This window comes from Onychomys torridus, chromosome 18, assembly GCF_903995425.1.
Source record: "Onychomys torridus chromosome 18, mOncTor1.1, whole genome shotgun sequence".
Lineage (NCBI taxonomy): Eukaryota > Metazoa > Chordata > Mammalia > Rodentia > Cricetidae > Onychomys > Onychomys torridus.
In genome coordinates, this window is record NC_050460.1 from 58,091,023 (window position 1) to 58,118,992 (window position 27,970).

Below are 27,970 nucleotides of genomic sequence, written 5' to 3' on the forward strand. Positions count from 1 at the left end.
TGAGGTGATGTATCTTAGCACTCTGCTACCCCCAAAGGCTTTGTGGGACATGGGGGCATCTTTGTGAAATATATGGGAATGGAAGGCATCTAGGACAGGGATATTCATGTGTGTCCAGGACTGTAATAAGGTCTGTGGACCCCCTGCAGAAGGGACATACCAGTCTCTACCTATAATTAAGAATTGCAAAGAAGGAATCTGGAGTTGGAGGTGTGAGCTGGAGCTTACCATTCTCATGCAGTTGGGGCTGTAAACTTTAAGAAGTTTTGACTCCAGAATCAGTGGTGAGGAAAACCTGGGCTTTCTTCACCTGCCTGCCCCTGGGAGCACATACCACATAGCAAATCATATGCAACAGCATCACCCGCCACTCTCACACCAATTACCATGTGTACACTCACACCTACACCTGCCCCCCAACAGCCACATGTACATGCAACATCAACATGCACACATGTATGCTCATATCTATACATATACCAACACACACACACACACACACACACACACACACACACACACACACACACACACCAGCTATACATGCTCATACCAACATTCACTCATATACAAATACCTGAATATATAGATAGACAACACCCATGTAGATGCAAACATTAACATCTGTATAACATCTGTACAGGAACACTCATCCCAGTGCCCACACATTCATGCTTACACATTCACACTGCACACATACTAACACAACATATACATCGTGCTGATTGATTTTTATTATTGATCTGATGCAACCTAGAGTCTTCTGTGAACAGAGAATCTAAATTGAGTGATTACCCAGGTCCGACTGGTCTATGGCCATGTCTGTGGGGAATTATCTTTTTATTTTTTTAGATTTATTTTATGTGTATGGATATTTTGTCTGCATGTACATTTGAGGACCATATGTGTACCAGTGCCCACAAAGGTCAGAAGAGGGTGTCAGGTCTCCTGGAACTGGAGTTACAGTTGGTTGTAAGCTGCCATGTGGGTGCTGGGAATTGAACCTGGGTCCTCTGCAAGAACAAATATTCTTATGCCTTTAATCCCAACACTCAGGAGGCAGAGGCAGAGGCAGAGGCAGAGGCAGAGGCAGAGGCAGAGGCAGAGGCAGAGGCAGAGGCAGAGGCAGAGGCAGAGGCAGAGGCAGAGGCAGAGGCAGAGGCAGGTGGATCTCTGTGAGTTCAAGGCCAGCCTAGTCTACAGAGTGAGTTCCAGGAAAGGCGCAAAGCTACACAGAGAAACACTGTCTTGAAAAAACAAAACAAAACAAAACAAAACACAACAAAAACAAATATTCTTAACTACTGAACCATTTCTCTAGCTCCAGGGATTGGCTTGTTTTTTGTTTTTGTTTTTCAAGATAGGGTTTCTTTGTGTAGTCTTGGCTGTCCTGGAACTCATTCTTATTAACCAGGGACAGTGTGAAGGGAGCTTCAAACTCACAAAGATCTGCCTGCCTCTGCCTCCTGAGTGCTGGGATTAAAGGTGTGTGCCGCCGCCACCACCACCACCACCACCACCACCACCACCTGACTGGCTTGGTTCTTGATTGCTGTAGGAGGGCACAGCCTGTTATGGGCAGAACTATTCCTTGGGCAGGTGGTCCTGGGCTTAGGAGTGAGCCAGGAAGCAAATCAGCAAGCACTGTTCTCCATGGCTTCTGCTTCATCCTCAATGATGGACTGGGATCTGGAAGTGTAAGCTGAAAGAAACCCCCAAGTACTTTTGGTTAGAGTGTTTTTATCATAGCAACAGAAAAGCTGACTAGGATACATACGCACCACAGGCTTGTTCACACCAGTACCTACATACAACACCAGTATCCATCTTTCCTGTATCATGGTTGGCACACACACATTAACATCCACCAACATCCACATATATACCGTCATCCACATAGTGCATGTATTCTAATATCTACCTGCATAGGCACACTAACACCCACCTCACACTCACACCAACCCCTACATAGTCACATAGTCACATATCCTTATATATACCCCCCCCATATCCACTCAATTCACCCATATGTACACTTACCCCATGGATTGCACAAATTCCCATGGCTAGACACATTCTTGTTGTCACCCTGATACTCTCTCCCGCCTCTCTGAGCTAAGATGACTTCTGTGGGGGACCAGGCTTTACACTAGGCCTCACACATGGCCTTCCCCTACCCCCCATCCCTGAGGACCACTAGGTTCTCCACAAAAAGATACCAATCCAGAAGTCCCATGGGGCCTCCTTTGGAAAGGCCGCATTCTGAGAGCAGAACTGCGTCATCTGGATAGCCAACAGGCAGCCCTGGACCAAGCTGGGCCTTGAGCCCATGCTGGCCTGATGCCCTAGCTTGAACTTTGCCCCTCTAGGCCTCCAAGAGTCCTCAGCATGTGCCCCTCTGACGCTGATCATGTGCTTTTTGGAAAGCTCATCCTGGAGAGCACATACTCAATTTGGGAGTACCCCTACACTCTCCGGCTCCCTTCACACTGTCCCCTGGTTAATAAGAAACTAGCTGTGAGGCGGTATAAAAGCTCTGGGGCCATCAGCTGCCGCTCCACATCCCTCCACTGCCTCTTGAGAGGAGCGTCTGGACACAGGTGCTGACCATGTCCCAGCTGGTGGAATGCGTCCCCAATTTCTCAGAGGGGAACAACCAGGAGGTGAGGCTCTGTCAGGGCTGGCAGAATATGTGGGTGCTCTGGACATAAAGAAGGGAGTGAGTGTGGTGTGGGCAGAGATTGCCTTCCCAGGACAGGCAGAGCCATAGCCTATTCGCTCCCTCAAAGGAGCCATCTCTGTCAGCTCTGGAACATTCCATAGATGTGAAGGACTCTGGAGAACTGGCAGCAGGCCTGGGGATTTCGGAGAGCTCTTGGTGGAAGTTGTGAATCCTTTGACTTCAGTGTTCCTATCTGAAAATGAAGCACCTTGAACATAGATGCAGAAAGTAGAGAGCTATTTGAGGTCACAGGAAAGGTCATTCCCACATGTATTAACTCTTTCCTCACCCATAAAGCCTTGTGAGGCAGGCACTATTATCGGGCCCCCCCCCTTACATGATGAGGAAACTGAGGCAAGAAGGGTCCTCAGAATGGGGTTTGAGCTCTGAGCCCAGCTCCTGACCTGGAAGGTTGTGCGCTGATCAGCCCCCCCCCCCCCCGCCCCTGATATTAGCTAGTGGTCCCTTCTCTGCTGTTCCCACTGGAAGGCTGTCACTCTGTCCACCCCCTCTGAATGTCTGGGTGTTGGCAGCAGGCCCATTATTTATTTTTCTGGGCCAACCTGAGCCTGGGGTAGCAATGGCCACTGCCACAGGGGCCTTCCTTTTTGTGCCATGTGGGTTCTTGGGCTGAAGTTTAGCTTTTTTGGGGGATTCCCCCAAACCTCCTTCTTGAGATCACACTTGGGTGTGAGACTACAGCCTCTCCAAATAGGGACTGAGGCATGGTGTTGGGCCTCTGTCTCCAGGTGATTGATGCCATTTCTCAAGCCATCTCCCGGACCCCAGGCTGTGTGCTCCTGGATGTTGATGCTGGACCCTCCACCAACCGCACAGTCTACACTTTTGTGGGGCAGCCAGAGTGTGTGGTCGAGGGAGCCCTCAACGCGGCCCGCACAGCCTCACAACTCATCGACATGAGCCAGCACAAGGGTGAGGCAGCTCATGACTTGAACTGGGTCAGGCCTCCAGGCTGAGCTTATGCCATGGTGTCCTAGGAGGGGAAGGCCCAGGGCATGGACATGGGGTGTAAGTTCAACAGGCTTCCCCAGGGTCAGGGCCACAGGGTATGCCCTAGTGTGGCTTTGGTGCTTATTCCCAGGACTGGATTGAGGGAAAGCAAGGAGATGGCCCTAGGACACAGGCTATGGAAATCAGCAACCTCCTAGAGTGGGCACCTCTCTTTTAGGGTTCAGTGATTCTATGATAACCTACAGTCACTCATCCCAAGGTCTTGACTAGACTGAGGCCTTGGGGAGACAAAAGAGGATACCTCACTAGGAAGCAAACTTGTCAACTGCCTCAAAACCAAACACAATGGCAGGGGTGGGCAGGGTCAAAGGTTGGTGGACACACAGAACTGGGCAGAAGGCCAAGGCCTCTGTCCGTTCTGGGGGAGAGGTTTTCAGAGGTCATGGTAACGAATAGATAACAGGCTTGCCAAGTTTAGGAGGGGCTGGGCACTGTATTCTGGATGTGGTGTGGATTCTCTCCTGGCAGGGAAGGCAGGGCTGGCCCATAACCAGATACTTCCAGCCTGGCAAAGTCTTACTGAAGGCCTTGGTTTTGTGGGTTTTTATTTTTTAGGAAAAAAAAAGATTATAAATGGCCAGCTTATGCAAGCCCTACCCATTACCCAGGTCTATAAAGTCTTTCTCTTGCCAGCCATAGGAACAAAAATAGTCCCCATGTTCTGTGGCATCCTTAATATATTAGTCCATCCTGGGAAGAATTGCTGCTGCCAACCGCTTTCTAGGGTCAGTGCATAAGGCTGTAAGGGTGATGGCCTACCCCTTTTCCTGCAGGAGAGCACCCTCGTATGGGTGCTCTGGATGTTTGTCCCTTCATCCCGGTGAGGGGCGTCAGCATGGATGAGTGTGTGCTCTGTGCTAAGGTCTTTGGCCAGCGACTGGCAGAGGAGCTGAATGTACCAGGTGAGTGTCCTGGGAGGATAGGCTTTGGGGCATCTCTGAATTCCAGCCTCTGACACATGCTCTGGTTCTCTGCTCTTGACACCTTTTAAGGATGCAATCATGCCTAGCATGGAGGCACATACCTTTAATCCCAGTGTTTAATCCCAGGCGGCAGAGACAGGCAGATCTCTCTGAGTTCAAGGCCAGCTTGTTCTACATAGAGAGTTTCAGGAAAGCCTGGGCTACATAGACCCTATCTCAAAACAACAACAACAACAACAAAACAAACAAACAAAAACGAAAAAAAACCAGGGTTGGGAATTTAGCTCAGTGGTAGAGCACTTGCCTAGCAAGCACAAGGCCCAGGGTTCAGTCCTCAGCTCTGGAAAAACAAAAACAAAAACAAACAAACAAAAAACCAAAACTAAAACAAAAAACCCCCAAAACCACCCAAACAAAAAGAATGCAGATCACTACCAAAAAAAAGAAAGAGTACTATGAGAAAGCCACCAGCCTCAGCTTCTTAGACAATGAAACAAATGCAAGCAGAAATCACAGCCACAGCAGAGTGCAGCTGCATGTCCCATCCTGCTTGTTGGGCAGTGGACATTTGTAGGCAGACTTTTCTGTATCCCGCCAGTCAGCTCTGTCCTACCAGCTGCTCTCAAATAATCACACAGAGACTTATTATTAATTATAAATGCTCGGCTGATAGCTTAGGCTTATTACTGTTTAGCTTTTACAACCCATATCTCTTATCTATGCTCTACCACGTGGCAGTACCTTTTTTTTTTTTAAGCATGGCATGTTCAGCTCCTGCTTCTTCTGTGTCTCACTGGCAACTCCTCATCACTCTGCCCTTCTTCCCAGCACCCTCTCAGTTTGGCTTTCCTGCCTAACCTCTTCCTGTTTACCTATTGTCAGTCATCCTTTTATTAAACCAATCAGAAGAAACTTTGGCAAAGATACATCTTTACAGTGTACAAAAAGATCATTCCAGAACAGCCATTGTTTAACCACATGGTAAAGCAGTTTAGCTTGCTGAACCTGGATGCTAAAAAGTCCATGCCTTGTAAATAGAATTTGGGGCAGGGGAAATGGCTCACTGGTTTAGGCACTTGCCTCTCAAGCATGACGACCAGAGTTCAGACTTCCAGGAACCTCCATAAATGCAGATGGGCATGGTGAGCCACCTGTAATTCCAGCTTTGTAAGGCAGAGACAGAACAAGCTAGTTAGCAAGACTGGCCATGGAGTTCTGGGTCTGACTGAGAGACCCACCTCCATGAATGAAGTTAAAGAATGATTAAGGATGATTCCTGGTACCAACCCTGGACCTCCCCATGCATATACACACATGTAATGAGCCCATGCAAATGCATAAACACACATACACAAATGCATACCATACACACATGAAAAATGGGAAAAGATTTCATTTGAGGAAACTAACTAGATCAAGAAAATGATATGAGACAAACTACTAGGAACAGGATGCACAATATAGTATTGGGAGACACACCAGGATAGATAGTTCATAAGGCAGCACAAGGTGGGACCCAACCAGGGCCTGTTGCTGCCGTAAACACAAGCTAACATCTGAGGCTAAGGCCTGTGTGCACAGCAAGTTCTGTTTTTTGTTTTTTGTTTTTTGTTTTTTGTTTTTCTCCTGTGATGACAGGTTCACCACACAGTAAAAATACCTTTTTTGGTTTTTTGAGACAGAGTTTCTCTGTGTAGTCCTGGCTGTCCTGGATCTCACTCTGTAGACCAGGCTGGCTGGCCTCAAAGTCACAGAGATCTGCCTGGCTCTGCCTCTGAGGGCTGGGATTAAAGGTGTGTGCCACCACTGTCACCCGGCTGTGAAAATACATTTTTTAAGAGTATTCCATCAGCATTCCCCACATATCCTACCCTAACTCCTATAAATGTCCTCTTTGATGGCACTGGTTTAGGGTGGGTGGAAGTCAGATGCTATGCCATCTGCTTTGCAATACCCACTCCAAGGGTATGGAGAAGATGAGGCTCCCCAGAGAGAATAAGCCAAGGAAGATCTAACCCCAACTGTAGTTGGAAGGAGCTACCCTGCCTGGGTCCCTATGGGACTGAAGATACTGGATTCTACCCAGACAAGCACCTGACCAGCTGAGTTCCTTTGCAGTATACCTCTATGGTGAGGCAGCGCAGACACCCAGTCGCCAGACCCTGCCGGCTATCCGGGCTGGAGAGTATGAGGCCCTGCCTGAGAAGGTGCTGCCCCAATAGGTGGCTGAGTGTCCGAGGGTGGCCTCCCTGCCATTTTTTTTCCTGGGGAGAATGGGATGGTCTGGGCCCCTCCACCTCACCTCACGTGAATGTTCTGCAGCTCAAGCAGGCCGAGTGGGCACCTGACTTTGGCCCTAGCTCCTTTGTCCCCAGCTGGGGCGCCACTGTCACAGGTGCACGGAAGTTCCTCATTGCCTTCAACATCAACCTGCTCAGCACCAAGGAACAGGCCCATCGGATTGCTCTCAACCTGCGGGAGCAGGGCCGTGGGAAAGACCAGGTGGGTAGCTTCTGGCTGGCTGTCCCATGCCCCAGGAGTCTTCCTTGGAACCCCCTGAAGAGACTGTTCACCTTGGTGTCACAGCCCTGTGGGGTCTCAGGTTGAGTCCAGTGTTTGAAACTGAGGATCCCCTTCAAAAAAAAATCCTATGTGTCTTACCTGTATGTGTGCCAGAAGAGGGTGCTGGGTCCCTTGGGACTGAAGTTACATATGATGATGAGCCATCATGTGGGTGCTGGGAATCGAACCCAGGTCCTCTGGAAAACAACGAGTGCTCTTAACCACCAAGCCATCTCTCTGGCAACCCCAGTTGCCTTTATTTTAACAGACTTTTTCACAGAAGCAAACAGGTGCTTCTGTGTAGACAGCTGCCTAGAAGTCCCAGATGTCTTCACATCCTTCCAGATGCTCTAAATATGCACCACCACCCCCCCCCCCGACACACAATGCCTCTGTAACTCTTCAGGTGTTCTGAGGAAGCTTCCTCGCCAGGTCTGCATAGAAGTTGTCAGCTAGCTAGAGCATCATTTCTTTAGAGTCCATCTCAGATACAGGTGACAGACATACATGGTGACCAGAAGTCATCTTCCCGTCTGTCCCAACCTCACATCTTACTAGGCAGTGAGGCCCCAGGAGCCTAGCTTCCTGCAGCATCAGCTGTCTGTAGGCACAACATGAAACCCAGAGACCCTGGAGTCCTTTGTGCCCCTTCCAAAGTGAGGTCACAGCTCCTGGCTCACTCAGGTCACCAAAGAGAGGATCAGAGTGACTGAGGTGGCAAGCGGGTGGGAGACAGATGACAAGGGGAGCTGGGACTTCTCCTGGCTTCCCACACCAGTGTCCCTAGGTCTCTAGAACACGGCATGGTCAGAGACTGGCACCAAACCTGGATTTTGGGGCCTCAGTTTTCATGTGGTAGGTGAGGTTTTGCCTGTCTCTTTAGCCAGACCTAGGTAGATAGAAAGAGCAAGGAGAGCCACAGTGCCAACCCAGCTATCAGGGGCCACCTTGCTTGACTCATCTGGCTAGGGAACGCAAGTACAAGAGGGCCTCAGAGCCAGGCATTATGAAGGCTGGGCAAGGGTCCACCAGAGATCAGATTCTTAGCCCAGGCTGGGGAATGCATCTCTTTGTAGCCAGGACGTCTAAAAAAGGTTCAGGGCATCGGCTGGTACCTGGAAGAGAAGAACCTGGCTCAAGTCTCCACAAACCTCCTGGACTTCGAGGTCACAGCTCTGCACACAGTCTATGAGGAGACCTGCAGAGAGGCTCAGGTGGGTAGGGCAGTCGACCACAGCCTTCTCACGCTCGGAAACCCCCAGACGCTGACCTTGCCTCTGTCTCACAGGAGCTGAATCTCCCAGTGGTGGGCTCGCAGCTGGTGGGCCTGGTGCCTCTGAAGGCCTTACTGGATGCCGCAGCCTTCTACTGTGACAAGGAGAATCTGTTTATTCTGGAGGAGGAGCACCGGATACGGCTGGTGGGCTGTGCTCATTTTGGGAGTGAGATGTCAAGGGAGGCGTGGAGGCTGTAGGCTTTCAGCTGCTCCAGAAGCAAGCTGATATTTCCAGAAGGGCCCACCCAAAATCCAAAACCCCCTCCCTTCAAGCTCTTTGTTTTATTGACTTGTGTGTGTGTGTGTGTGTGTGTGTGTGTGTGTGTGTGTGTGTGTGTAAGACAGAAGACCATTTCAGGTGTCACATTTTCTTTCTTTCTTTCTTTCTTTCTTTCTTTCTTTCTTTCTTTCTTTCTTTCTTTCTTTCTTTCTTTCTTTCTTTTTTCTTCCTTCCTTCCTTCCTTCTTCCCTTCCTTCCCTTCCCTTTCCTTTTCTCCTCTTCCTCCTCCTCTTCCTCTTCCTCTTCCTCTTCCTCTTCCTCTTCCTCTTCCTCTTCTTCTTCTTCTTCTTCTTCTTCTTCTTCTTCTTCTTCTTCTTCTTCTTCTTCTTCTTCTTCTTCTTCGGTTGCTCTGTGTTAACAGTTCTGGCTGTCTTGGAACTCACTCTGTAGACCAGGCTGGCCTTGAACTCACAGAGATCCACCACCTGCCTCTGGGTGTGTGCCACCACCACCACCACCACCACAGGGCTCAGGTGTCACATATCTAAGGTGTAAGGTGCTTCCATCTTTTTTTTTTTTTTTTAACTAGGGTCTCTGACTGACCTGGAACTCACCAAGTCACCAAGCAGGCTGGTCTTCCTCTCTCCACTTCCTCAGTAAATTTCAAGTAATGAATGTGCTTGCCACCATGCCAGGATTTTTAATTAATTAATTTTGACATGGGTCCAGGATTTTTAATTAATTAATTAATTTTGACATGGGTCCAGGATTTTTAATTAGTTAATTAGTTTTGACATAGGTTCTGGCGCTCTGACTCAAGGCTTTGTGCTTGCCTGGCAAGTACTTTACTGACCAAGCTCTGTGGCCAGCTCTTGACTTATAGTTAGAAGATTTTCCATTTTCATTGTTGTTTAGAACATTAGGAAGTTTTCCTGTGTGACTTGTAATTTACAAACTGTATGTTCTCTGCCCTCTTAACTCCTGGGCTGGCCGGCTCTGTGAAGAGCCAGTATCTGCTCCAGCCCCCTCCATCCGGTCCCTCACACCCCTGTAACCCACTGTTTATGGATTTGGGTACATATGTCCCCGGCTCTACCTCCCCGGGTTCCATCTACACATGACTCTCTTGGAAAGCAGTCTTGCTTGTCTACGGCACCTTTGCTCAATTCACTGGGCCCAGGATCTGCTCTGGAGGTAGCTGCATCTCCAGAGGAATTGTTTTCTTTTCCCACCCTCTCATGGGAAGTATTCCTTACTGCTTGCTGATTCTGTGACCTAACTCTTAGGCAGCATCCTTTACCCATCTCCATAACCACCTTTGGAGTGCACCTGGCTTGTGTTCTTGAAGTGTGTGGGTTCCTTTCTGCTTTTGGAAAATGAGACCAGTAATTCTAGTCTTACATGGGACTGTTTTAACTGTATCCTGGATTTGAGTGAAGCTCAAGTTTCCTCACATTTATGTTCAGGTGAATCAAGGTTGCCCCCGATTGTAAGACTCTGTCCGTTAGATTCTGAATTAGAATCCAATCCCAAGAAGAGGGTTTAGTTGCCCCCCGTGCCCCCCATGACCATCGAGGCTCCGTTGTGAGGGAAGAGGTGGGCAACCCTTTCTTTGTCGTGTTTTCGCTGGGAGCGTGGAGTGTTTCGTGTGTATCTCAACCTGTCAGGAAGCGAACTGGTAGGGTTCCTGGGAATGGAGTGTGGGCAAAACTTGTCAAGGTGAAAGCTAAGCTGAGCTTGGCTAAGGTGAGATGTCCACTTTCCAGGTGGTGAACCGGCTGGGCCTGGATTCCCTGGCACCCTTCGACCCAAAGGAGAGGATCATCGAGTGAGGCCTCACCTCTCTGCCCCCACTCTGCCCACTTCTTGCTCCTCCTTGCTTTACTCCTCCTCCCTTCCACTTCCACCTCATCTTCACATCTCTGGTCCCCAAATCAAGCCTGATTGATGCCTGATCCTCCAACTTCTTTGCGTGCTTCGGCCCCGCCCCCTCCTGGCCTGCTTGCTTCCCTTCTCTCCAGGCTCTCAGCTTGGGGCTAGGGTTAAGGGGGTGTGTCTTCCCTTTTTTAAGCCCCTCCCACTCGTAGGTACCTGGTTCCGGCTAGTGGACCCGAAAAGGGCCTGATGGACAAGTCGCTGCTCAATTTTGTTCGGGAGGTGGGCGCCCGCTCTGCTGCCCCAGGCGGCGGCTCTGTAGCTGCAGCTGTGGCAGCCATGGTGAGCTCCTGAGGGGACCCACTGAGGGCGGAGCCATAGATGGCAGGATCCAGGCACGGGGCGGGGCATAGTGGGGGATTCTGGAGGGTGGGACTCAGGGGTCAGGTACTCCTTAGTGGGGGACCCTGCAGGATGAGATTCCACAGCTCATTTCCCTGCACTTGGGGTTCCCTGCTGGGCTCTGGCCTGGGGTAGCCAGGACCCCGGGTGGCCCCCACAGCTTGCCCCTTACCAGGGTGCAGCCCTGGCCTCCATGGTGGGCCAGATGACCTATGGGCGGCGCCAGTTTGATCACCTGGACTCTACCATGCGGCGCCTGATCCCACCCTTCCATGCGGCCTCCGCCCAGCTGATCTCATTGGTGGATGCTGACGCCCAGGCTTTTGCTGCCTGTTTGGTAAGAGTGCAGAATTGCCAGGTCTAGAGCTTGCTAGCCATAGTAGCCTGCAAATTTGGAGCCAGGGGCAGGGCACTGGGAAGGTGGCATGGTCTGCCAATATTCTAGGAAGCCCTACCTTCAGCAAACTTGAGGGTCTAGGCCTGGAGAGCATGGACCTTGCCCCAGAGAAAGGAATTAGGAGGGCAGGACACCAGAATGGGGGACCCTGGAAGTTGGGGATCCTGGAAGGATACTGGCTGGCAATGTTGAACATAACAACAGACACTTCTCACAGATTGGCCAGCCAAGATCTTGGCTTCCAGGCCAGAGATGTGTGAGAGCTGGAACCCAGATTCTAGAGACCTGCAGGATGGAAGCCCATTGCCTGTAGGTCATCTGGCCCACCATGGAGGCCAGCACTGTGCCCTGGTGAGGGGCAAACCGCAGGGGCAGCCCCCTGTCCTGACCCCTCCAGCAGGCCAGAGCTCCAAGAAAGTCATAGAAATCTTAACAGAACAGATGTGGAGATTAGGGATTTAGACTGGAGAGCCCTCCTCAGTCACAAGATAGCAGGAACCACAAGGAGAATTCGGAGGTGGAAAAATCACCTTGAGAAGTAAGGAGAGGTTGTGGGCAGATGGGAGGGCATGGCAAGGGTGCAGGACCAGACTCTGAAAAGATGAAAGAAATGGTTAGAAGTGGGAGATACACACACAGAGAGACCAAGAGAGAGACGCACAGAGACAGAGAGACACGCACATAAAAGGAACACAGAGACTGCACACACAGCGAGAGACACACAGAGAGATGCAGAGACACAGAGAGGTGGAGGTAGAGACGGAGAGTGACTGAGACACCTGAACACACACACAGGCAGAGAAAGACAGACGCACACACAGCCATAGGCAGAGATGTAGAGACACAGAGCGATGAGAGGCATTTAAAGGGAAATGTTAGTTTAGATATAAATATTAGAAATTCAGAGGCAACCCTAACATTAGTGATTAGAAGTAACAAATAAGATGGATGCTCAAAAAAAAAAAAAAAGCCAACTGTACAAGAAAGTCAGATAAATGAAAATTAACTGAGGGCAGCAGAGAAAACGGACAATAAGAACTGAAGTTTGTGTAAGTGTTGGGTTGACTAATGCCCTTCACATGCAGGTAAGAAGATGAAATGTTTGGGACTAAATGAACAAACAAACTAAGTACTTAGGAAGTTTCTAGAAGCCAAATGCTAGATACGTACTCTTCTCCTTGAGACAATAAAAAAAACAACAAAAATAATAAAACAAAAAACCCATAAAAAACAGTAAAAAATGAAAACACGGTAAAACGTGCACTGAATTAGGAAACAGAACCGATGACGTGGGCTGTGGCAGGGAGGTCACAGCAAACATGAGAGGCTAAACGGACAGCCACATTCCCCACGCAGGAGGAGAGGTGCCTGTTACGACACAGTGGGGTCTGAGTGTCTGCTCAGCCTCTGCCGTCACCCATGGCTGATAGAAGGGCCACTGACAAGGACTTTCTGGTAGCGATCTGGGTGGATATACCCAGCAACAGTGTGTGCACCCCCTAGCCAGCTTCCCCCCATCCTGTCTCGCCCTGCAAGATTGAAGGGTGCTGTGGGAGGCTGGGACTTGCAGCACAGAGTCCCTTCCTGTGAAATCACAAACCTTTGCTGGAGCTGGTCAGGGAAAAGGCCCGGTCTACAGACGGCCAGGGACAGGGGCTGTGGCACCAGGCAGAGACGGCTGTAAGGCTCCCAGCACCGCCAGCCAGCACTCTGTGTGTTTAGACTGGACGTTATTTTAAATTGGAGTTGGCACTTGGAGAACCTGGTACTGTGGGGAGGAGGATGGGAAGAATTCAGGGGCCTTTAAAGGCTCTTGATGTCTTTTTCTAGAAGCAAGGTCCCCAGACAATGCCACTCATGTGTCTTCTCCAGGTGGCCATGGGGGCCTATGATACCCAGACCCAGGTGCCAAGGCCTGTAGACCACAGACATTAATAGAAACATCGTCTCCAAAGAAGGTGTCCTTGTTTGTGGCCTGTGGCATATGATGCACTTAAGTGGGAAATGCCCATGCTGGAGGCCGTGGATAAACACTGCCCATGTCCTAGGTCACGGTCCTCCTCACTGCCATTCCAGCATGGCCAGGGGACACAGCCAGCCCCTCATGGTCAAATCACCATGTGTGTTTTGGTCTTTTTTTTTTTTTTTTTTCCTCTATAGGAGGCAATAAAGCTGCCCAAGAACACACCTGAAGAAAAGGACAGGTGAGCATGGTATTGGCCAGGTGGCCCTGCTAGACCCTCTGGGCCATAGGTTTCAGTGTCTGGGGAGTTGGTACAGGTGCACCATGGGCAGTGAGTGATGATCTTTTTGTCCCTCCTGAGTCTATGTGCTCAGCCTATGGGAAGGGACTGTGCTGGTTGGGATCAGACTGCACTCTGCCCCCAACTCACATTTCGCCGCCTGGGTTCTAGGCGTGCATGTGCTCTGGAGGAGGGGCTGAGACAGGCTGTTTCTGTGCCCCTGAAACTGGCAGAGACTGTGTCCCAGCTATGGCCGGTGCTGAAGGAGCTGGCCCTATGTGGGAACCTGGCCTGCTTGTCTGACCTGCAGGTATGAGGGTGCCAGGGCGTCATAGCAGCTCAGGGTGGTATCCACATTCTTGTTCAATGTTGTCCCACAGTTAACAGCAACATGGGTGTCTTCAGAGCCTCCAGTTACAGATATACCACCCTATATATGGGGATATACCTGAGGCAGCCTGTGGAAGTAGACATCATTCATCTGTGTCCTGTGTGGGGGATGGGTCAAAACAGAGTCATGGCCTATGACCCCTACAACTAACCCGGGAACCCTACAGTGTGCAGTGCATTTCAGTGTATGGTACAGAGGCTGCAGAGAAGTGATTCTCTATACTGGGAGTGGCCCTAGTTTGCAGGCAGATAGCTGATGAGGGCAGGTTCAGAGGGGTTGTTGGCCTCTAGAGCATACAACATACCTTCACAGCGTCCTCAGGCCTCCAGGAGCCACATCTTCAAATTAGGAGTGGATTCCTTTTCCAGGTTCAGGTCTCAGACCAAAATGACCATGGTAGCCTGATCTCTGTGGGTAGGGCCAGTCTTAATGGTATGAAGAATGCAGGTAGCTGGGCGGTGGTGGCGCATGCCTTTAATCCCAGCATGCAGGAGGCAGAGACAGAACCAAGCGGGTCTCTGTGAGTTTGAGGCCAGCCTGGTCTACAGAGTGAGTTCTAGGAAAGGCGCCAAAGCTACATAGAGAAACCCTGTCTCAAAAAACCAAAAAAAAAAAAAAAAAGAAAAAAAGAAAAAAAAAGCAGGTCCCTGCATGGAGCCCTTGCTTGTCTGTTATAGGATGGGTCAGCTTGCTCAGTCTTGACAGGAGGGTTGAGATTTTCAAGAGGCACAGTGGCACTGTGGGTCCAGAACCAGTCCCCTTCACTGGTGTCTCTGCAGGTGGCAGCCAAGGCCTTGGAGACGGGTGTGTTTGGTGCATACTTCAATGTGCTCATCAACTTGAAGGACATGACTGATGATGCTTTTAAACAGAAGGTGGGCAGGGGAAGACTTGAGGCCAGGCCCCACCCAGGGACCTGCCATGTCTGCTGTGGGCAGAGATGATTCTTGCTGGCCACCTGAAGGAACAGGCCCTTGCTATCTTTCCAGGAGCCTATGGGTACAGAGTGGCTAGGAGGCATACTTTGACATTCCCCTTCCCATGGGTCCAGACCTGGCTAGGAGATGAAAAGTTGCTAAATAGTACTGCAGTATCCATACCACCTTCCCAGCTCTCACAGGAGAACTGAAGGCTTGGCCACTCCAGGCTGGGGACCCCCAAGCACCAACACCCCAGAGACTGGGAAAACAATGGCTATAAGAAATGAACCAAACCTCAGCATTCAGAACAGCTGCATGGCAATTTTATTGTATTATTGAGGTAAAAAATTGCTATATTAAAATATAGGATTCAGTAGAGTTTTTGCATATTCACAGTATTGTATAGCCATTGCTCTAGCGAGTTCCAGGACATTTTTATTTGCTTTGAAGGACCCCTTTGTCAATCGGCACACACATTGTTTCCTATCCTAGCTATGGTAACCATTCTTAAGCATCTGTGTCTTAGATATTTGTGACAATTTCGAAAAGGCTTTTTAAGGGCTTGGTTCTTACATAGAATGCTAGCAATTGGGCATCTTTGGGGTCTAGCCCCTCCCTGATCAACTTTAGATAGTATGAACCATGGGAGCCCTGCCCCTGGGTCTTATGGACACAGCCCTATTATCAGCAGGAGGGAGGTGGCAGGAGGAGCCTGGGATTTTTCTGTTAGGAGCAGCAGGCCACAGCAAGCATGGAGGTGGTAGGGTGACATATCCCTCTATGTCTGTCAGATACGCCATCGAATCTCCAGCCTTCTGCAGGAAGCTAAGACCCAGGCTGCACTGGTGCTGGACAGCCTAGAAGCAAGGAAGGAGTGAAGAGTGGGCACCTTCTGCCCATGCCATGGATGGTCCAACTTCCAATGGTCCTTACTGATCTTGTGACCCTTGCTTTGGGAGAAGACTCAGGCATGACATCAGGATGGAGCTCTACACATAGCTGTCTTTGTAGGATCAGAAGATTCAACAGATGAGGTTTGGGGTAGGGAGTAGGGCCTGATTGGGGGCAGTCTCCTGCAGGCATTTAGCCTGACACCCTCTGTTAACCTGTGGCTCCTAGTAAATCCTGAACACAAACCTGCCTGGTGTGCTTTGGTTTGGGGGCAAGGCCAAGGGCTAAGCCTGGGATTGGGAGCACAGTCAGGGGGTGTACCTACCCCTTAGACGGTGAGTAATGAAGTAAAAGTCCCAGCCCCGGGTTTCCCAGAGCTCTAGGATGCTCTGAGCACTGGATTCATTGCCTTGTCTTAGTTAGGATTACCACTGCTGTGACGAAACACCGTGGTCAAAAAGCAAGTTGGGGAGGAAAGGGTTTATTTGGCCGACACTCCCACATTGCTGCTGTTCAAACAATATGGACCTTGAACAGGGCAGGAACCTGGAGGCAGGAGCAGAAGCAGAGGCCATGGAGGGGTGATATTGACTGGCTTGCTCCCTGTGGCTTGCTCAGCCTGCTTTCTTACAGAACTCAGGACCACCAGCCCAGAGATAGCACCACCCACCATGGGCTGGGCCCTCCCCCACCAACCACTAATTAAGAAAATGCCCTACAGCTGGGTCTTATAGAAGCATGTTCTCAGCTGAGGCTCCCTCCTTTCAGACGACTCTAGTTCGTGTGAAGTTGGCATGAGAACAGCCAGCACGGCCATGCTGCAGGAAACAGAGACCATAATGTTCGAAGCCCTCACCCTGGGGAGTGCCTGGCTCCTGAGCACTGTGAGGACATCCTCTGCCTTCACTAGATAGTCTACTCCTAGCTTTCCTGCCTCCTTCACGGGGCTCACCCCATCCTCCATCCTCAGACGTCCTGTTGGTCGCTTCTTGTCCCTATTCTCTATTACTAAAAAAACAAAAAAACAAAAACCAAAAAAAACCCAAAAAACCCCAATGACTTTCAGATGCGCCATTCCATGAAAAATCGCCCAAGTATGGTTGTACTTCTTAACACAGGCTATAAAAAGAAAACAGCTTGTGGTATGTTCTTCCCAAGTGAGGCAGAAAATCTAAATGCCTTTGAGGATGGATTTGCTATCTGGAAATTTCAGTCATTTGTCAACCAGGAGAAGCAACGTGAACGGAGATTTCACAGGTGTTACAGGCAAAGAGGTGTCATCCTTCAATGCAGGAAGTTCCTACAAATTAGAACGAACCTAACAAGGTGCCCAGGTCCGGTGAGGGGCCCTGGCCAACTTGTGTGTAACAAATGCCTGTGCTCCTGCCAGAGATAAAACGAGGAGGGCTCTGGGGTGTTCCCCCTTGTTGGCCCCAAAGAGCATTTTCTTAAGCATCTCTCAGTGTTGATTCTGTTTATCCTTTACAACAGCAACCTGGGTCCCAGAGGACTGGTGTGTGTGTGTGTGTGTGTGTGTGTGTGTGTGTGTGTGTGTGTGTGTCCCTGAACTCACACCTATGTACCACCAGTAGAATGGAGTCTGCATTACCCTAGCTTTGGAAGAGTTAGGCTGAAAAAGCTGGTGTGGCACCAGTGCAGGAGGATTACCCCCTTCTGGGGCTCAGTATTCCATAGGACTTCAGTGGTGAAGGTCATTGGCTCAGAGCTCTGTCAGAATGCAGGAGCATGCAGTGGCTGTGCTTGCAAGTGGGGTGGGAGCACAGAGGCAGTGGGTATATTGCTCTTTCATAGCTGTCTGAGCTGCTAGTCTCAAATGTGAGTCCCACCCAGGATTGGGGCTGTCTTGGAGAGGAGGCAAACATGTGAGGATTCCGTCTTCCTTCCCTGATACCCAAGGGTGTTGAGAACAGAGGTTAGTACCCAATCCCATCCAGTTCCCCAGCCCAGGCTTTCTGCTTCATACCAAGGAGACACACAAAAGGAGCCCAAAAGACTTATTTTTCCAGGGTACAGCTTCCTTTAGCCTTTCCTCAGACACAGAGGAGATTCTGCTAGGCTTCCTGGACTTATGTCCCTAACACTAACCACATCCCCAGCACTGTAACCCAGAAATGAAGTGGTAACCCAGAGAGGCTGCAGGGCAGCAGAGAAGGTTGGATTGAAACTCTTCCCTCCAGTATGTGTATTACAGGGGTGGGAAGGAGGAGTAGCTGGGTGTGTTATCATTTTCATGCAGAGGTATCATTCTTAGTTTATCTACAACCAAGAGTCACCTGTGAAGTCTTAGCTGAGGAATGCTGAGATCAGACTGGCCTGTGGCCATATCTGTGGGGAAATGCCTTCATTGTTGGTTGATGTGAGAAGACCATGACCACTGTGGGCAGTACCACCCCTATGCAGGTGGTCCTGAGTTGTATAAGAAAGCTGGCTGAGCATGAGCCAGAGGGAGTGAGCCAGTAAACATCATTCCTCTATGGTTTCTGCTTGAGCTCCTGCTCAAACCTCCCTCAGTGATGGATTGTAACATTGAAATGTAAGCTAAAATCCCTCTTTTCTTCCCAAATTGCTTTTTGGTGGTGGTTCATCATAGGAAAGAAAACTAGAACAATAGCTATGATGATCCCAAAACAGGGTAGGAGATGGGCCGTTCCCACCATGGTGGAGAGAAGATTAGTATGATATGGCCTAGTCTTATGGTATAGGATTCTGGGAACATCTGAACATGCTCCTGTATGCATTTTGGGTGTGACTGTGTGTGTGTGTGGGGTTGGGTTGGGACTGGCTACTACCTATTCTGTTGCTGTACAGATTCTTGGACATGTAGACATCTAAAGGCACATAAGCAAAGGGACATTGGAAGGACCACAACAGTGAGAAAATTGTGGTTTGGTCATATTTGTGAGGGGTTTTCTTGAGGGGAATATCAGAGAGGAGATGTTGGTGAGGGGAAGGTAGTGGGGGGGAGGTGGTGGGGAGAAGGTGAGGAGTCTTGATGAGGGGAAAGTAGTGAGAGGCTTCTGATAAGGGGAAGGGGGTGAGGGGAACTTAGGAGATGGTGCCGAGGGAAGGTAGTGATTGGACAGTCATGATTGGAAGACGCTGTGGAGAAGGCAGTGAGGAGATGGTGTTGAAGGAGGGTAATTGTAAGGGGAAGGCGGTGAAAGGAAATTGGTAGAAGGAGGGTAAGAAAATGTTGATGTGGGGAAATGTGAGGAGGGGACAGTGGTAGGGGATGCTAACACACAGAAAGTAGATGGCTTTTGTCCAGAGGGAGTGGTATCACAGGGCTTGTGAAGGTATGTGTTTTGGTGAGGATGTTGTGGGTGGAGGTGTGTTTTTGGTGAGGATGTTGTGGGTGAAGGTATGTTTTTGGTGAGGATGTTGTGGGTGAAGGTATGTTTTTGGTGAGGACGTTGTGGGTGCTATAGTGAGGGAATCTGGTGACAGGACAGTTGTGAGAGGTCATTAGTAGGAGCACAATGGTGAGGGAACTTTGGTTTGGAGCTGTTTGTAACAGATAATGTTGAGGTTATAGGGGTATGGGTGTTAGTAGGATATTGACGTAGCGATGTTTGGTAGGTCAGAGATGGGATGTTGATGAGTGCATGGCTGTCATGGAGTGTTACAGGAGAATATTGGTAAGAAGATGTAAGGGAGGGGATACTGCAGTGGGAATGTTGGTAAGGGTGTGATGTTATGTGGGTAAAGGGATCATTGCAAGGGGACTGTGGTGTGGGCGCATTGGGTAGGGGATGTTGGTGAGGAGGCTCTGGTGCATTCACTAGTGTGGGATGGCTGTTGAAAGGACACCGGTGAATGAAACCTGTGGTGGTCTGAAAGAAAATGGGAGTGGGTGCCAAAGAAATGGCACTATTAGGAGGTGTGGCTTTGTTGGAGTAGGTGTGACCTTGTTGGAGGAAGTGTGTGACTGCGGGGGTGGGCTTTGAGGTCTCATATATGCTCAAGCCACCCCCCCCAATGTCTTAGTTCACTTCCTGTTGCCTGCCGTTCAAGATGGAGGACTCTCAGCTCCAGCTGTGTCTGCCTGCCTGCACGCCGCCATGTCACACCATGATGACAATGAACTAAACCTCTAACACTGTGAAGTCACCACTTCAATTAAATGTTTCCTTTTACAAGAGTTGTTGTGGTCATGGTGTCTCTTCACAGCAATCAAAACCCTAACTAAGACAGAACCCTTTCCCATATCACTGATGTGTAGAAGTCCCTTTTGTGAGACTGGTTTTCATACTACTCTGGGTCTGAAAGACTCTGGTCCATGTCCTCCGAGAGGTCCTAGTTATAGTCCTGTGGTCTACACTCTGGGGAGTGGAGGGTACCCTCCATGTCATCCCACATTCCCAGCTTGTGGAATGTCTAATGCAATGTGTAATAGTTTTGGGTTGATTCTCTGATTGTGGGACTTAGGGGAACAGGTCAGTTTATTGCTAGGACTGTGTGTGTGTGTGTGTGTTTGCTTTTTGTTTTGTTTTTTTGTTTTTTGTTTTTGTAGGGAGACAGAGTTAGGGTTAGGGCCTTTCTGCTGTAGGCTGTGTGGCCAGATGGCAGAGGTGAGTAGATCATGACATGATGTCAGAGTTGCAACAGGGATGCTTATCCTTAAACACATGTGTTGACTTCCAAAGCCCCGTACTTCAGAGTATGGCCCAACATAGAAAGAAGGTCTTTGCAAATGTCACTCATTGCAAAGAGGTCTTACTGGAGTATGGAGGGTCTCAGCCCAACAAGATTAGTATCCTTCTTAAAAGGGCAATCTGGAGTAGAGCAGGCAGCTGGGAGACAGCAGCTATTCTTCAGTGGCTGTGGAGCAGCCGCCTGAGAAGACATTGCCAAGTTTCGCAGTACCAAGGCTGAGATCCATTTCTTGCAAAGCGTAAGTTATGAGGAAACACTACAATGTAGCCAAGAACACTAGTAAGAGCCATGTGATTACAGGCTATAAACAATTTTAAAAAGAGTTTTAAGTATACACAAAGCGTAAGTGTTCAGCAAATGAAAAATAAGGTGCTTAATGAAGATAAACCAAAAGAAAAAGGAAGGGTCCATCAGATGCATAAAATATCTGAAAAGGGGAGATAAAACCGACTGTCCCCTGAGGGAAATGTTCACTGCTTATACAGGAACACAGCGGGGATATGGCTGCTTTTGATACCAATGTCCAAATAAGTTCAAAAACACCAAGTCCTTGTCCTTAGGTTGGAGCAGGCCAACTTATCAGAGGACATGAGATGTCAGCATGGCTGTGAGGGGGGGGCGGTGAGGCTGCAGTGTGAGCCAGATGGGGCTTTGAGAGAGGGAGAGAGGGTGGCTTGATGCCAAGATTCCACCAGTGCAACCCACTTTGAAGTGGAATTAGTGACTACTGATGGACATAGCAGGGCTTCAGATCTACAGTACCAGAACTAGCGGTAAAATTAGCCCCGAGACCTGCATAACAAATTAGAGCTTGTTATTTTATGAGGGAAAAGCCAATGGAAAACTCAAGGCGTCAACACCAGTTTACTTGATTTAACTTTCGGGAAAGAAATCCTTCTAAGTCGCTGGAGCTGGAAGCATTTCCCCACATCTGTGTAAAGACTGTAAAAGAGTAGAACTGTCTTTCCCATCACCTCATGTTGTAAACTAAGAGGCACAGTAAAAATGTATCCAGGTTTGAAAAGAAAACGGAAAAAAGGGGGAATTTGGACAGACGAACACAGGAAGAACATCTCACGAGGACTGCTGTGGTTCTGCTAGCTTGGAGTCAGGCCTGAGGCCTAGGACAGATCCTCTGTGGTGGCAGGCAGAGGGCACCAGCCCTACCCACTTCATCCTTGGATTTCCGGCCTCCATGTCTGTGATGCCATGAGCTTTCGTTCCCCCATCTAGTTATTTTGTCTTTTCTCCTTTCTTCTTGTGCTAGGTTCAAACCCAGGGCCTCGTGAACACCAGGGAAGTCCCCCGCCCTGAAGCATACCGTAACCCAAGACAGTAAATTCTAGGCCACTGGGGCCCCATGGCTAGTTATGTAGGTGTGACACAGCACAGCACCCCACCTGTCCTGGAGAACCCACAGTTCTCTGTGGAGCCTCCAGGAGTGTAAGTGTAGAAGGCCCCAGGGTATGAGCAAGCTGAAATCACCCACACTGAAGTAAGACCGACTTTTGATGGTCATTTGTCTTGTCTACCCACAACCCACTAATTATATGTCCTTCCATGAGTATTTCATTCAAGCTACGGGGAAGTCTGAGAATACCTTGCCCCGACAATTTTAGCTCAGCACTCACTGGCTAGGGTGGAGTCCATGTTGGGGCTGTGCTGAATACTCACTACGGACAGTGTAGACTGTTGGTACCTTTTGGAAGTCCCTGCCCTATGAGGATAGGGCTACTGAGGCTGGGTGTCAGGGAGTGATGGATTCTGGTGGGCATGTTGACAGCCTAAGTGTCCTCTTAATGTTAGGAGGAGGCCCAGTGTGGAGGCCCGACTGGGCACAGACAATGGGGATCTGGCAAGCAGCAGGGGGTTTAAAAACCTTTATTGGGCCATTGGGTGTGTGACATGGGGCTCTCAGGTCTGATCTGATATAAAATAATGGGCAGAGAAGGACAGGGCCCTGGCAAGACTGGCGCAGGCCAGCAGACAGCCTTTGGAAGGGAATGTGGGATGCACGAAGGAGGGAGAGAAGTGGAGGGGCAGAGGCTGTGGGAAACAGGCAGTGGGAAGGCTCTGGGGCCCTCCAGCGCTTGAGGGCAAGGTATAGGTAGGATGGAGAAGAAGGAGAGAACACCAAGGGAGCTGAAGATGGCAAGGGGTCTTGGGTCCAGAATCCTCCTGTCCTAACCTTGGAGAAGGGCTTTGATTCTCCAGGAAGACCCAAGTATACAGTCCAGCAGGGACTGGCAGGGCTAGGGGTCCAATTAGCACCACGGAGGGGAGATGGATGAGGGATGAGAGGGATGAGTGGGCATGGTGGGCATGTGCTAACAGATCCAGCGGATAAACCTGTCGAAAAAGCTGGGCTGGGCCAGACTGTCAAAGTCTTTCTCCCGGAAGATGGCCGCCCTGTCACCCAGGCTGATCTTGGTAAGCACATCCATGTCCACATCACTGCCCACAGCGACCACGGTGGCACCACGTTCTGCTTGCGCATGGAGTGCACCGACTCCTCCAGGCTGTCATTGCCCGTGACACCATCCGTGAGGAAGACAAAGGAGAGCTCTGCGTGTCGCCGTGCCCCACCCCGTGCCCCCCGCACCACATGTGTTGATGGCATGCACGATGCCTGCACCCACGTGAGAAAAGGAATTGAGGTAGGCAGTTCTCTCCAGTGCCTCATGGATGGTGGTCAAGTTGTAGGTCAGTGGGAAGGCCACCTGCTGCTGATTCTGGCTGCCATACTGCAACAGGGCCATACGTGCGTTGAGTGGGTCATCATCCCTTCGTGCCAGAGTCAGGCGCCGTGACACCTCCTCCACGAAGCGTCGTGCCTTGTGGAAGTTCTGCTCACCCAACCGCTCCGAGCCATCCAGCAGGAAGACAATGTCCACAGGCCTCTGTGTGCACTGGGCCACATATAGCTCTGCAGGGAAGATGTAAGGTGGGCCCAGGCATGCAGGGGTGGCCAGCTCGAGACTCACCCCATCTCTGCATACACCCTTTCCCCTGGATCCCAGATCATGGGACTTTGGGGCTTCACCCACAGCCACCAATGGGGGTCTGTCCCAGGTGATGTCATTGACTCAGGCTCCTTTGAGAGTGTGTCTACTGTTCCCTGGGACTGTCTCTTCAATGGCCCCAAACTAGTGGACCAGAGATCTACCTAGAGGCCAGAAGATCCATCTTTTATCACCAGGCATGGTCTCAGCCTCAACCAGCCACCTCTGGGACCTCAATAGCCCCAAAGTCCTCACTCAGCCCAAGATACAGCTACTCACATAAAGGTCATTCTTTGGTGGGGGCAAGATAGGGCCTCTGGACCTGACGCCCTCTCCCAGGGGCCACTTACTTCTGAGCCACCTGCTCTGTCTGGAGAGGAGGCAGACATTGTGAGGATTCTGTCTTCCTTCCCCGATACCCAAGGTGTGTTGAGAACAGAGGTTAGTACCCAATCCCATCCAGTTCCCCAGCCCAGGCTTTCGCTTCATACCAAGGAGACACACAAAAGAGAGCCCAAAAGACTTTATTTTTCCAGGGTATCAGCTTCCTTTAGCCCTTCCTCAGACACAGAGGAGATCTGCTAGGCTTCCTGGACTTAGGTCCCTAACACTAACCACATCCCCAGCACTGTAACCAAAAAAAATGAAGTGGTAACCCAGAGAGGCTGCAGGGCAGCAGAGAAGGTGGATTGAAACTCTCCCTCCAGTATGTGTATTACAGGGGTGGAAGGAGGAGTAGCTGGGTGTGTTATCATTCATGCAGAGGTATCATTCTTAGTTATCTACAAACCAGAGTCACTGTGACAGTCTTAGCTGAGGAATGCGAGATCAGACTGGCCTGTGGCCATATCTGTGGGGAAATGACTTCATTGTTGGTGGATGTGAGAGACCCATGACCACTGTGGGCGGTACCACCCCTATGCAGGTGGTCCTGAGTTGTATAAGAAAGCTGGCCTGAGCATGAGCCAGAGGGCGAGGGGAGCCAGTAAACATCATTCCTCTATGGTTTCTGCTTGAGCTCCTGCTCAAACTTCCCTCATGATGGATTGTAACATTGAAAGTAAGCTAAAATCCCTCTTTTTCTTCCCAAATTGCTTTTTGGTGGTGTTCATCCATAGAAAGAAAACTAAACAATAGCTATGATGATCCCAAAACAGGGTAGAGATGGCCGTTCCCACCTATGGTGGAGAGCAAGATTAGTATGATATGGCCTAGTCTTATGTATAGGATTCTGGGAACATTCTGAACATGCTCCTGTATGCATTTTGGGTGGTGACTGTGTGTGTGTGGGGGTGGGGTAGGGGACTGGCTACTACCTATTCTGTTTGCTGTACAGATTCTTGGACATGTAGACATCTAAAGCACATAGCAAAGGGACATTGGAAGGACCACAACAGTGAGAAAATTGTGGTTTGGTCATATTTGGGGTTTCTTGGGGAATATCAGAGGGAGATGTTGGTGAGGGGAAGGTAGTGGGGGAGGTGGTGGGAGAAGGTGAGGAGTCTTGATGAGGGAAAGTAGTGAGAGGCTTCTTGATAAGGGGAAGGGGGGTGAGGGGAACTTAGGAGATGTGCCGAGGAAAGGTATGATTGGACAGTCCATTGATTGAAGACGCTGTGGGAGAAGGCAGTGAGGAGATGGTGTTGAAGAGGGTAATGTAAGGGGAAGGCGGTGAAGGAAATTGGTAGAAGGAGGGTAAGAAAAGTTGATGTGGGAAATGTAGGAGGGACAGTGGTAGGGGATGCTAACACACAGAAAGTAGATTGCTTTTGTCCAGAGGGAGTGGGTATCACAGGGCTTTGAAGAACGGTATGTGTTTTGGTGAGGATGTTGTGGGTGGAGGTGTGTGTTTTTGGTGAGGAGTTGTGGGTGGAGGTGTGTTTTTTGGTGAGGATGTTGTGGGTGGAGGTGTGTTTTTGGTTAGGACGTTGGGTGCTATAGTGAGGGAAATCTGGTGACAGGACAGTTGTGAGAGGTCATAGTAGAGCACAATGGTGAGGGAACTTTTGGTTGGAGCTGTTTGTAACAGGATAATGTTGAGGTATAGGGGTATGGGTGTTAGTAGATATTGACGTAGCGATGTTTGGGTAGGTCAGAGAGGGATGTTGATGAGTGCATGACTGTCATGGAGTGTTACAGGAGAATATTGGTAAGAAGATGTTAAGGGAGGGATACTGCAGTGGGAATGTTGGTAAGGGTGTGATGTTATGTGGGTAAAGGGATCATTTGCAAGGGGACTGTGTGTGTGGGCGCATTGGGGAGGGGATGTTGGTGAGGAGGCTCTGGTGCATTTCACTAGTGTGGGATGGCTGTTGAAAGGACACCGGTGAATAACTGTGGTGGTCTGAAAGAAAATGGGAGTGGATGCCAAAGAAATGGCACTATAGAGGGTGCTTTGTTGGAGTAGTGTGACCTTGTTGGAGAAGTGTGTGGACTGCGGGGGTGGGCTTTGAGGTCTCATATATGCTCAAGCCACCCCCCCCAATGTCTTAGTTCACTTCCTGTTTGCCTGCCGTTCAAGATGGAGGACTCTCAGCTCCAGCTGTGTCTGCCTGCCTGCACGCCGCCATGTCACACCATTGATGACAATGAACTAAAACCTCTAACACTGTGAAGTCACCACTTCAATTAAATGTTTCTCCTTTACAAGAGTTGTTGTGGTCATGGTGTCTCTTCACAAGCAATCAAAACCCTAACTAAGACAGAACCCTTTCCCATATCACTGATGTGTAGAAGTCCCTTTTGTGAGACTGGTTTTCATACTACTCTGGGTCTGAAAGACTCTGGTCCATGTCCTCCGAGAGGTCCTAGTTATAGTCCTGTGGTCTACACTCTGGGAGTGGAGGGTACCCTCCATGTCATCCCACATTCCCAGCTTGTGAATGTCTAATGCAATGTGTAATAGTTTTGGGTTGATTCTCTGATTGTGGGACTTAGGGGAACAGGTCAGTTTATTGTCTAGGACTGTGTGGTGTGTGTGTGTTTGCTTTTGTTTTGTTTTTTGTTTTTTGTTTTTGTAGGGAGACAGAGTTAGGGTTAGGGCCTTTCTGTGAGGCTGTTGTGGCCAGATGGCAGAGGTGAGGTAGATCATTGACATGATGTTCAGAGTTGCAACAGGGATGCTTATCCTTAAACACATGTGTTGACTTCAAAGCCCCGTTACTTCAGAGTATGGCCCAAACATAGAAAGAAGGTCTTTGCAAATGTCACTCATTGCAAAGAGGTCTTACTGGAGTATGGAGGGTCTCAGCCCAACAGATTAGTATCCTTCTTAAAAGCGGCAATCTGGAGTAGAGCAGGCAGCTGGGAGACAGCAGCTATCTTCATGGCTTGTGGAGCAGCCGCCTGAGAAGACATTGCCAAGTTTCGCAAGTACCAAGGCTGAGATCCATTTCTTGCAAAGCGTAAGTTATGAGGAAACACTACATGTAGCCAAGGAACACTAGTAAGAGCCATGTGATTACAGGCTATAAACAATTTTAAAAAGAAGTTTAAGTATACACAAAGCGTAAGTGTTCAGCAAATGAAAAATAAGGTGCTTAATGAAGATTAAACCAAAAGAAAAAGGGAAGGTCCATCACGATGCATAAATATCTGAAAAGGGGAGATAAAACCGACTGTCCCCTGAGGGAATTGTTCACTGCTTATACAGGAACACAGCGGGATATGGCTGCTTTTGATACCAATGTCCAAATAAGTTCAAAACACCAAGTCCTTGTCCTTAGGTTGGAGCAGGCCAAACTTATCAAGGACATGAGATGTCAGCATGGCTGTGAGGGGGGCGGGGGGACTGCAGGTTGAGCCAGATGGGCTTTGGAGAGAGGGAGAGAGGGTGGCTTGATGCCAAGATTCCCACCGTGCAACCCATTGAAGTGGAATTAGTGAACTCTGATGGACATAGGCAGGCTTCAGATCTACATACCAGAAACTAGCGGTAAAATTAGCCCGAGACCTGCATAACAAATTAGAGCTTGTTATTTTATGAGGGGAAAAAGCCAATGGAAAACTTCAAGGCGGTCAACAACCCAGTTTCTTGTGGCTATAAGAAATGAACCAAACCTCAGCATTCAGAACAGCTGCATGGCAATTTTATTGTATTATTGAGGTAAAAATTGCTATATTAAAATATAGGATTCAGTAGAGTTTTTGCATATTCACAGTATCGTATAGCCATTGCTCTATCGAGTTCCAGGATATTTTTATTTGCTTTGAAGGACCCCTTTGTCAATCGGCACACACATTGTTTCCTACCCTGGCTATGGTAACCATTCTTAAGCATCTGTGTCTTAGATATTTGTGACAATTTCGAAAAGGCTTTTTAAGGGCTTGGTTCTTACATAGAATGCTAGCAATTGGGCATCTTTGGGGTCTAGCCCCTCCCTGATCAACTTTAGATAGTATGAACCATGTGAGCCCTGCCCCTGGGTCTTATGGACA

At 49.4% G+C, this 27,970-nt stretch overlaps 1 protein-coding gene and 1 pseudogene across 1 annotated transcript; one reads left to right on the plus strand and one right to left on the minus strand.

Moving 5' to 3' along the window:
- The first annotated feature begins 2,609 nt into the window (after positions 1-2,609).
- Positions 2,610-15,841, plus strand: Ftcd (formimidoyltransferase cyclodeaminase). Its single transcript, XM_036167036.1, has 14 exons — positions 2,610-2,663; positions 3,472-3,655; positions 4,528-4,656; positions 6,796-6,884; positions 7,000-7,179; positions 8,316-8,453; positions 8,528-8,659; positions 10,502-10,563; positions 10,823-10,952; positions 11,188-11,349; positions 13,570-13,613; positions 13,824-13,962; positions 14,823-14,918; positions 15,755-15,841. Exons 1-14 carry the CDS (start codon positions 2,610-2,612, stop codon positions 15,839-15,841), a joined length of 1,626 nt encoding a protein of 541 aa, XP_036022929.1.
- A 6,887-nt stretch (positions 15,842-22,728) lies between these two features.
- LOC118569422 lies at positions 22,729-23,734 on the minus strand (annotated as a pseudogene).
- Between the last annotated feature and the right edge of the window lie 4,236 nt (positions 23,735-27,970).

Bases quoted from the DNA above. Each gene is read 5' to 3' on its own strand.
- Ftcd (XM_036167036.1), top strand. From the start codon at position 2,610: ATGTCCCAGCTGGTGGAATGCGTCCCCAATTTCTCAGAGGGGAACAAC. The intron at 8,454-8,527 runs GTGGGTAGGGCA...TCTGTCTCACAG, and splicing joins AGACCTGCAGAGAGGCTCAG to GAGCTGAATCTCCCAGTGGT. The intron at 10,564-10,822 runs GTGAGGCCTCAC...TCCCACTCGTAG, and splicing joins CCAAAGGAGAGGATCATCGA to GTACCTGGTTCCGGCTAGTG.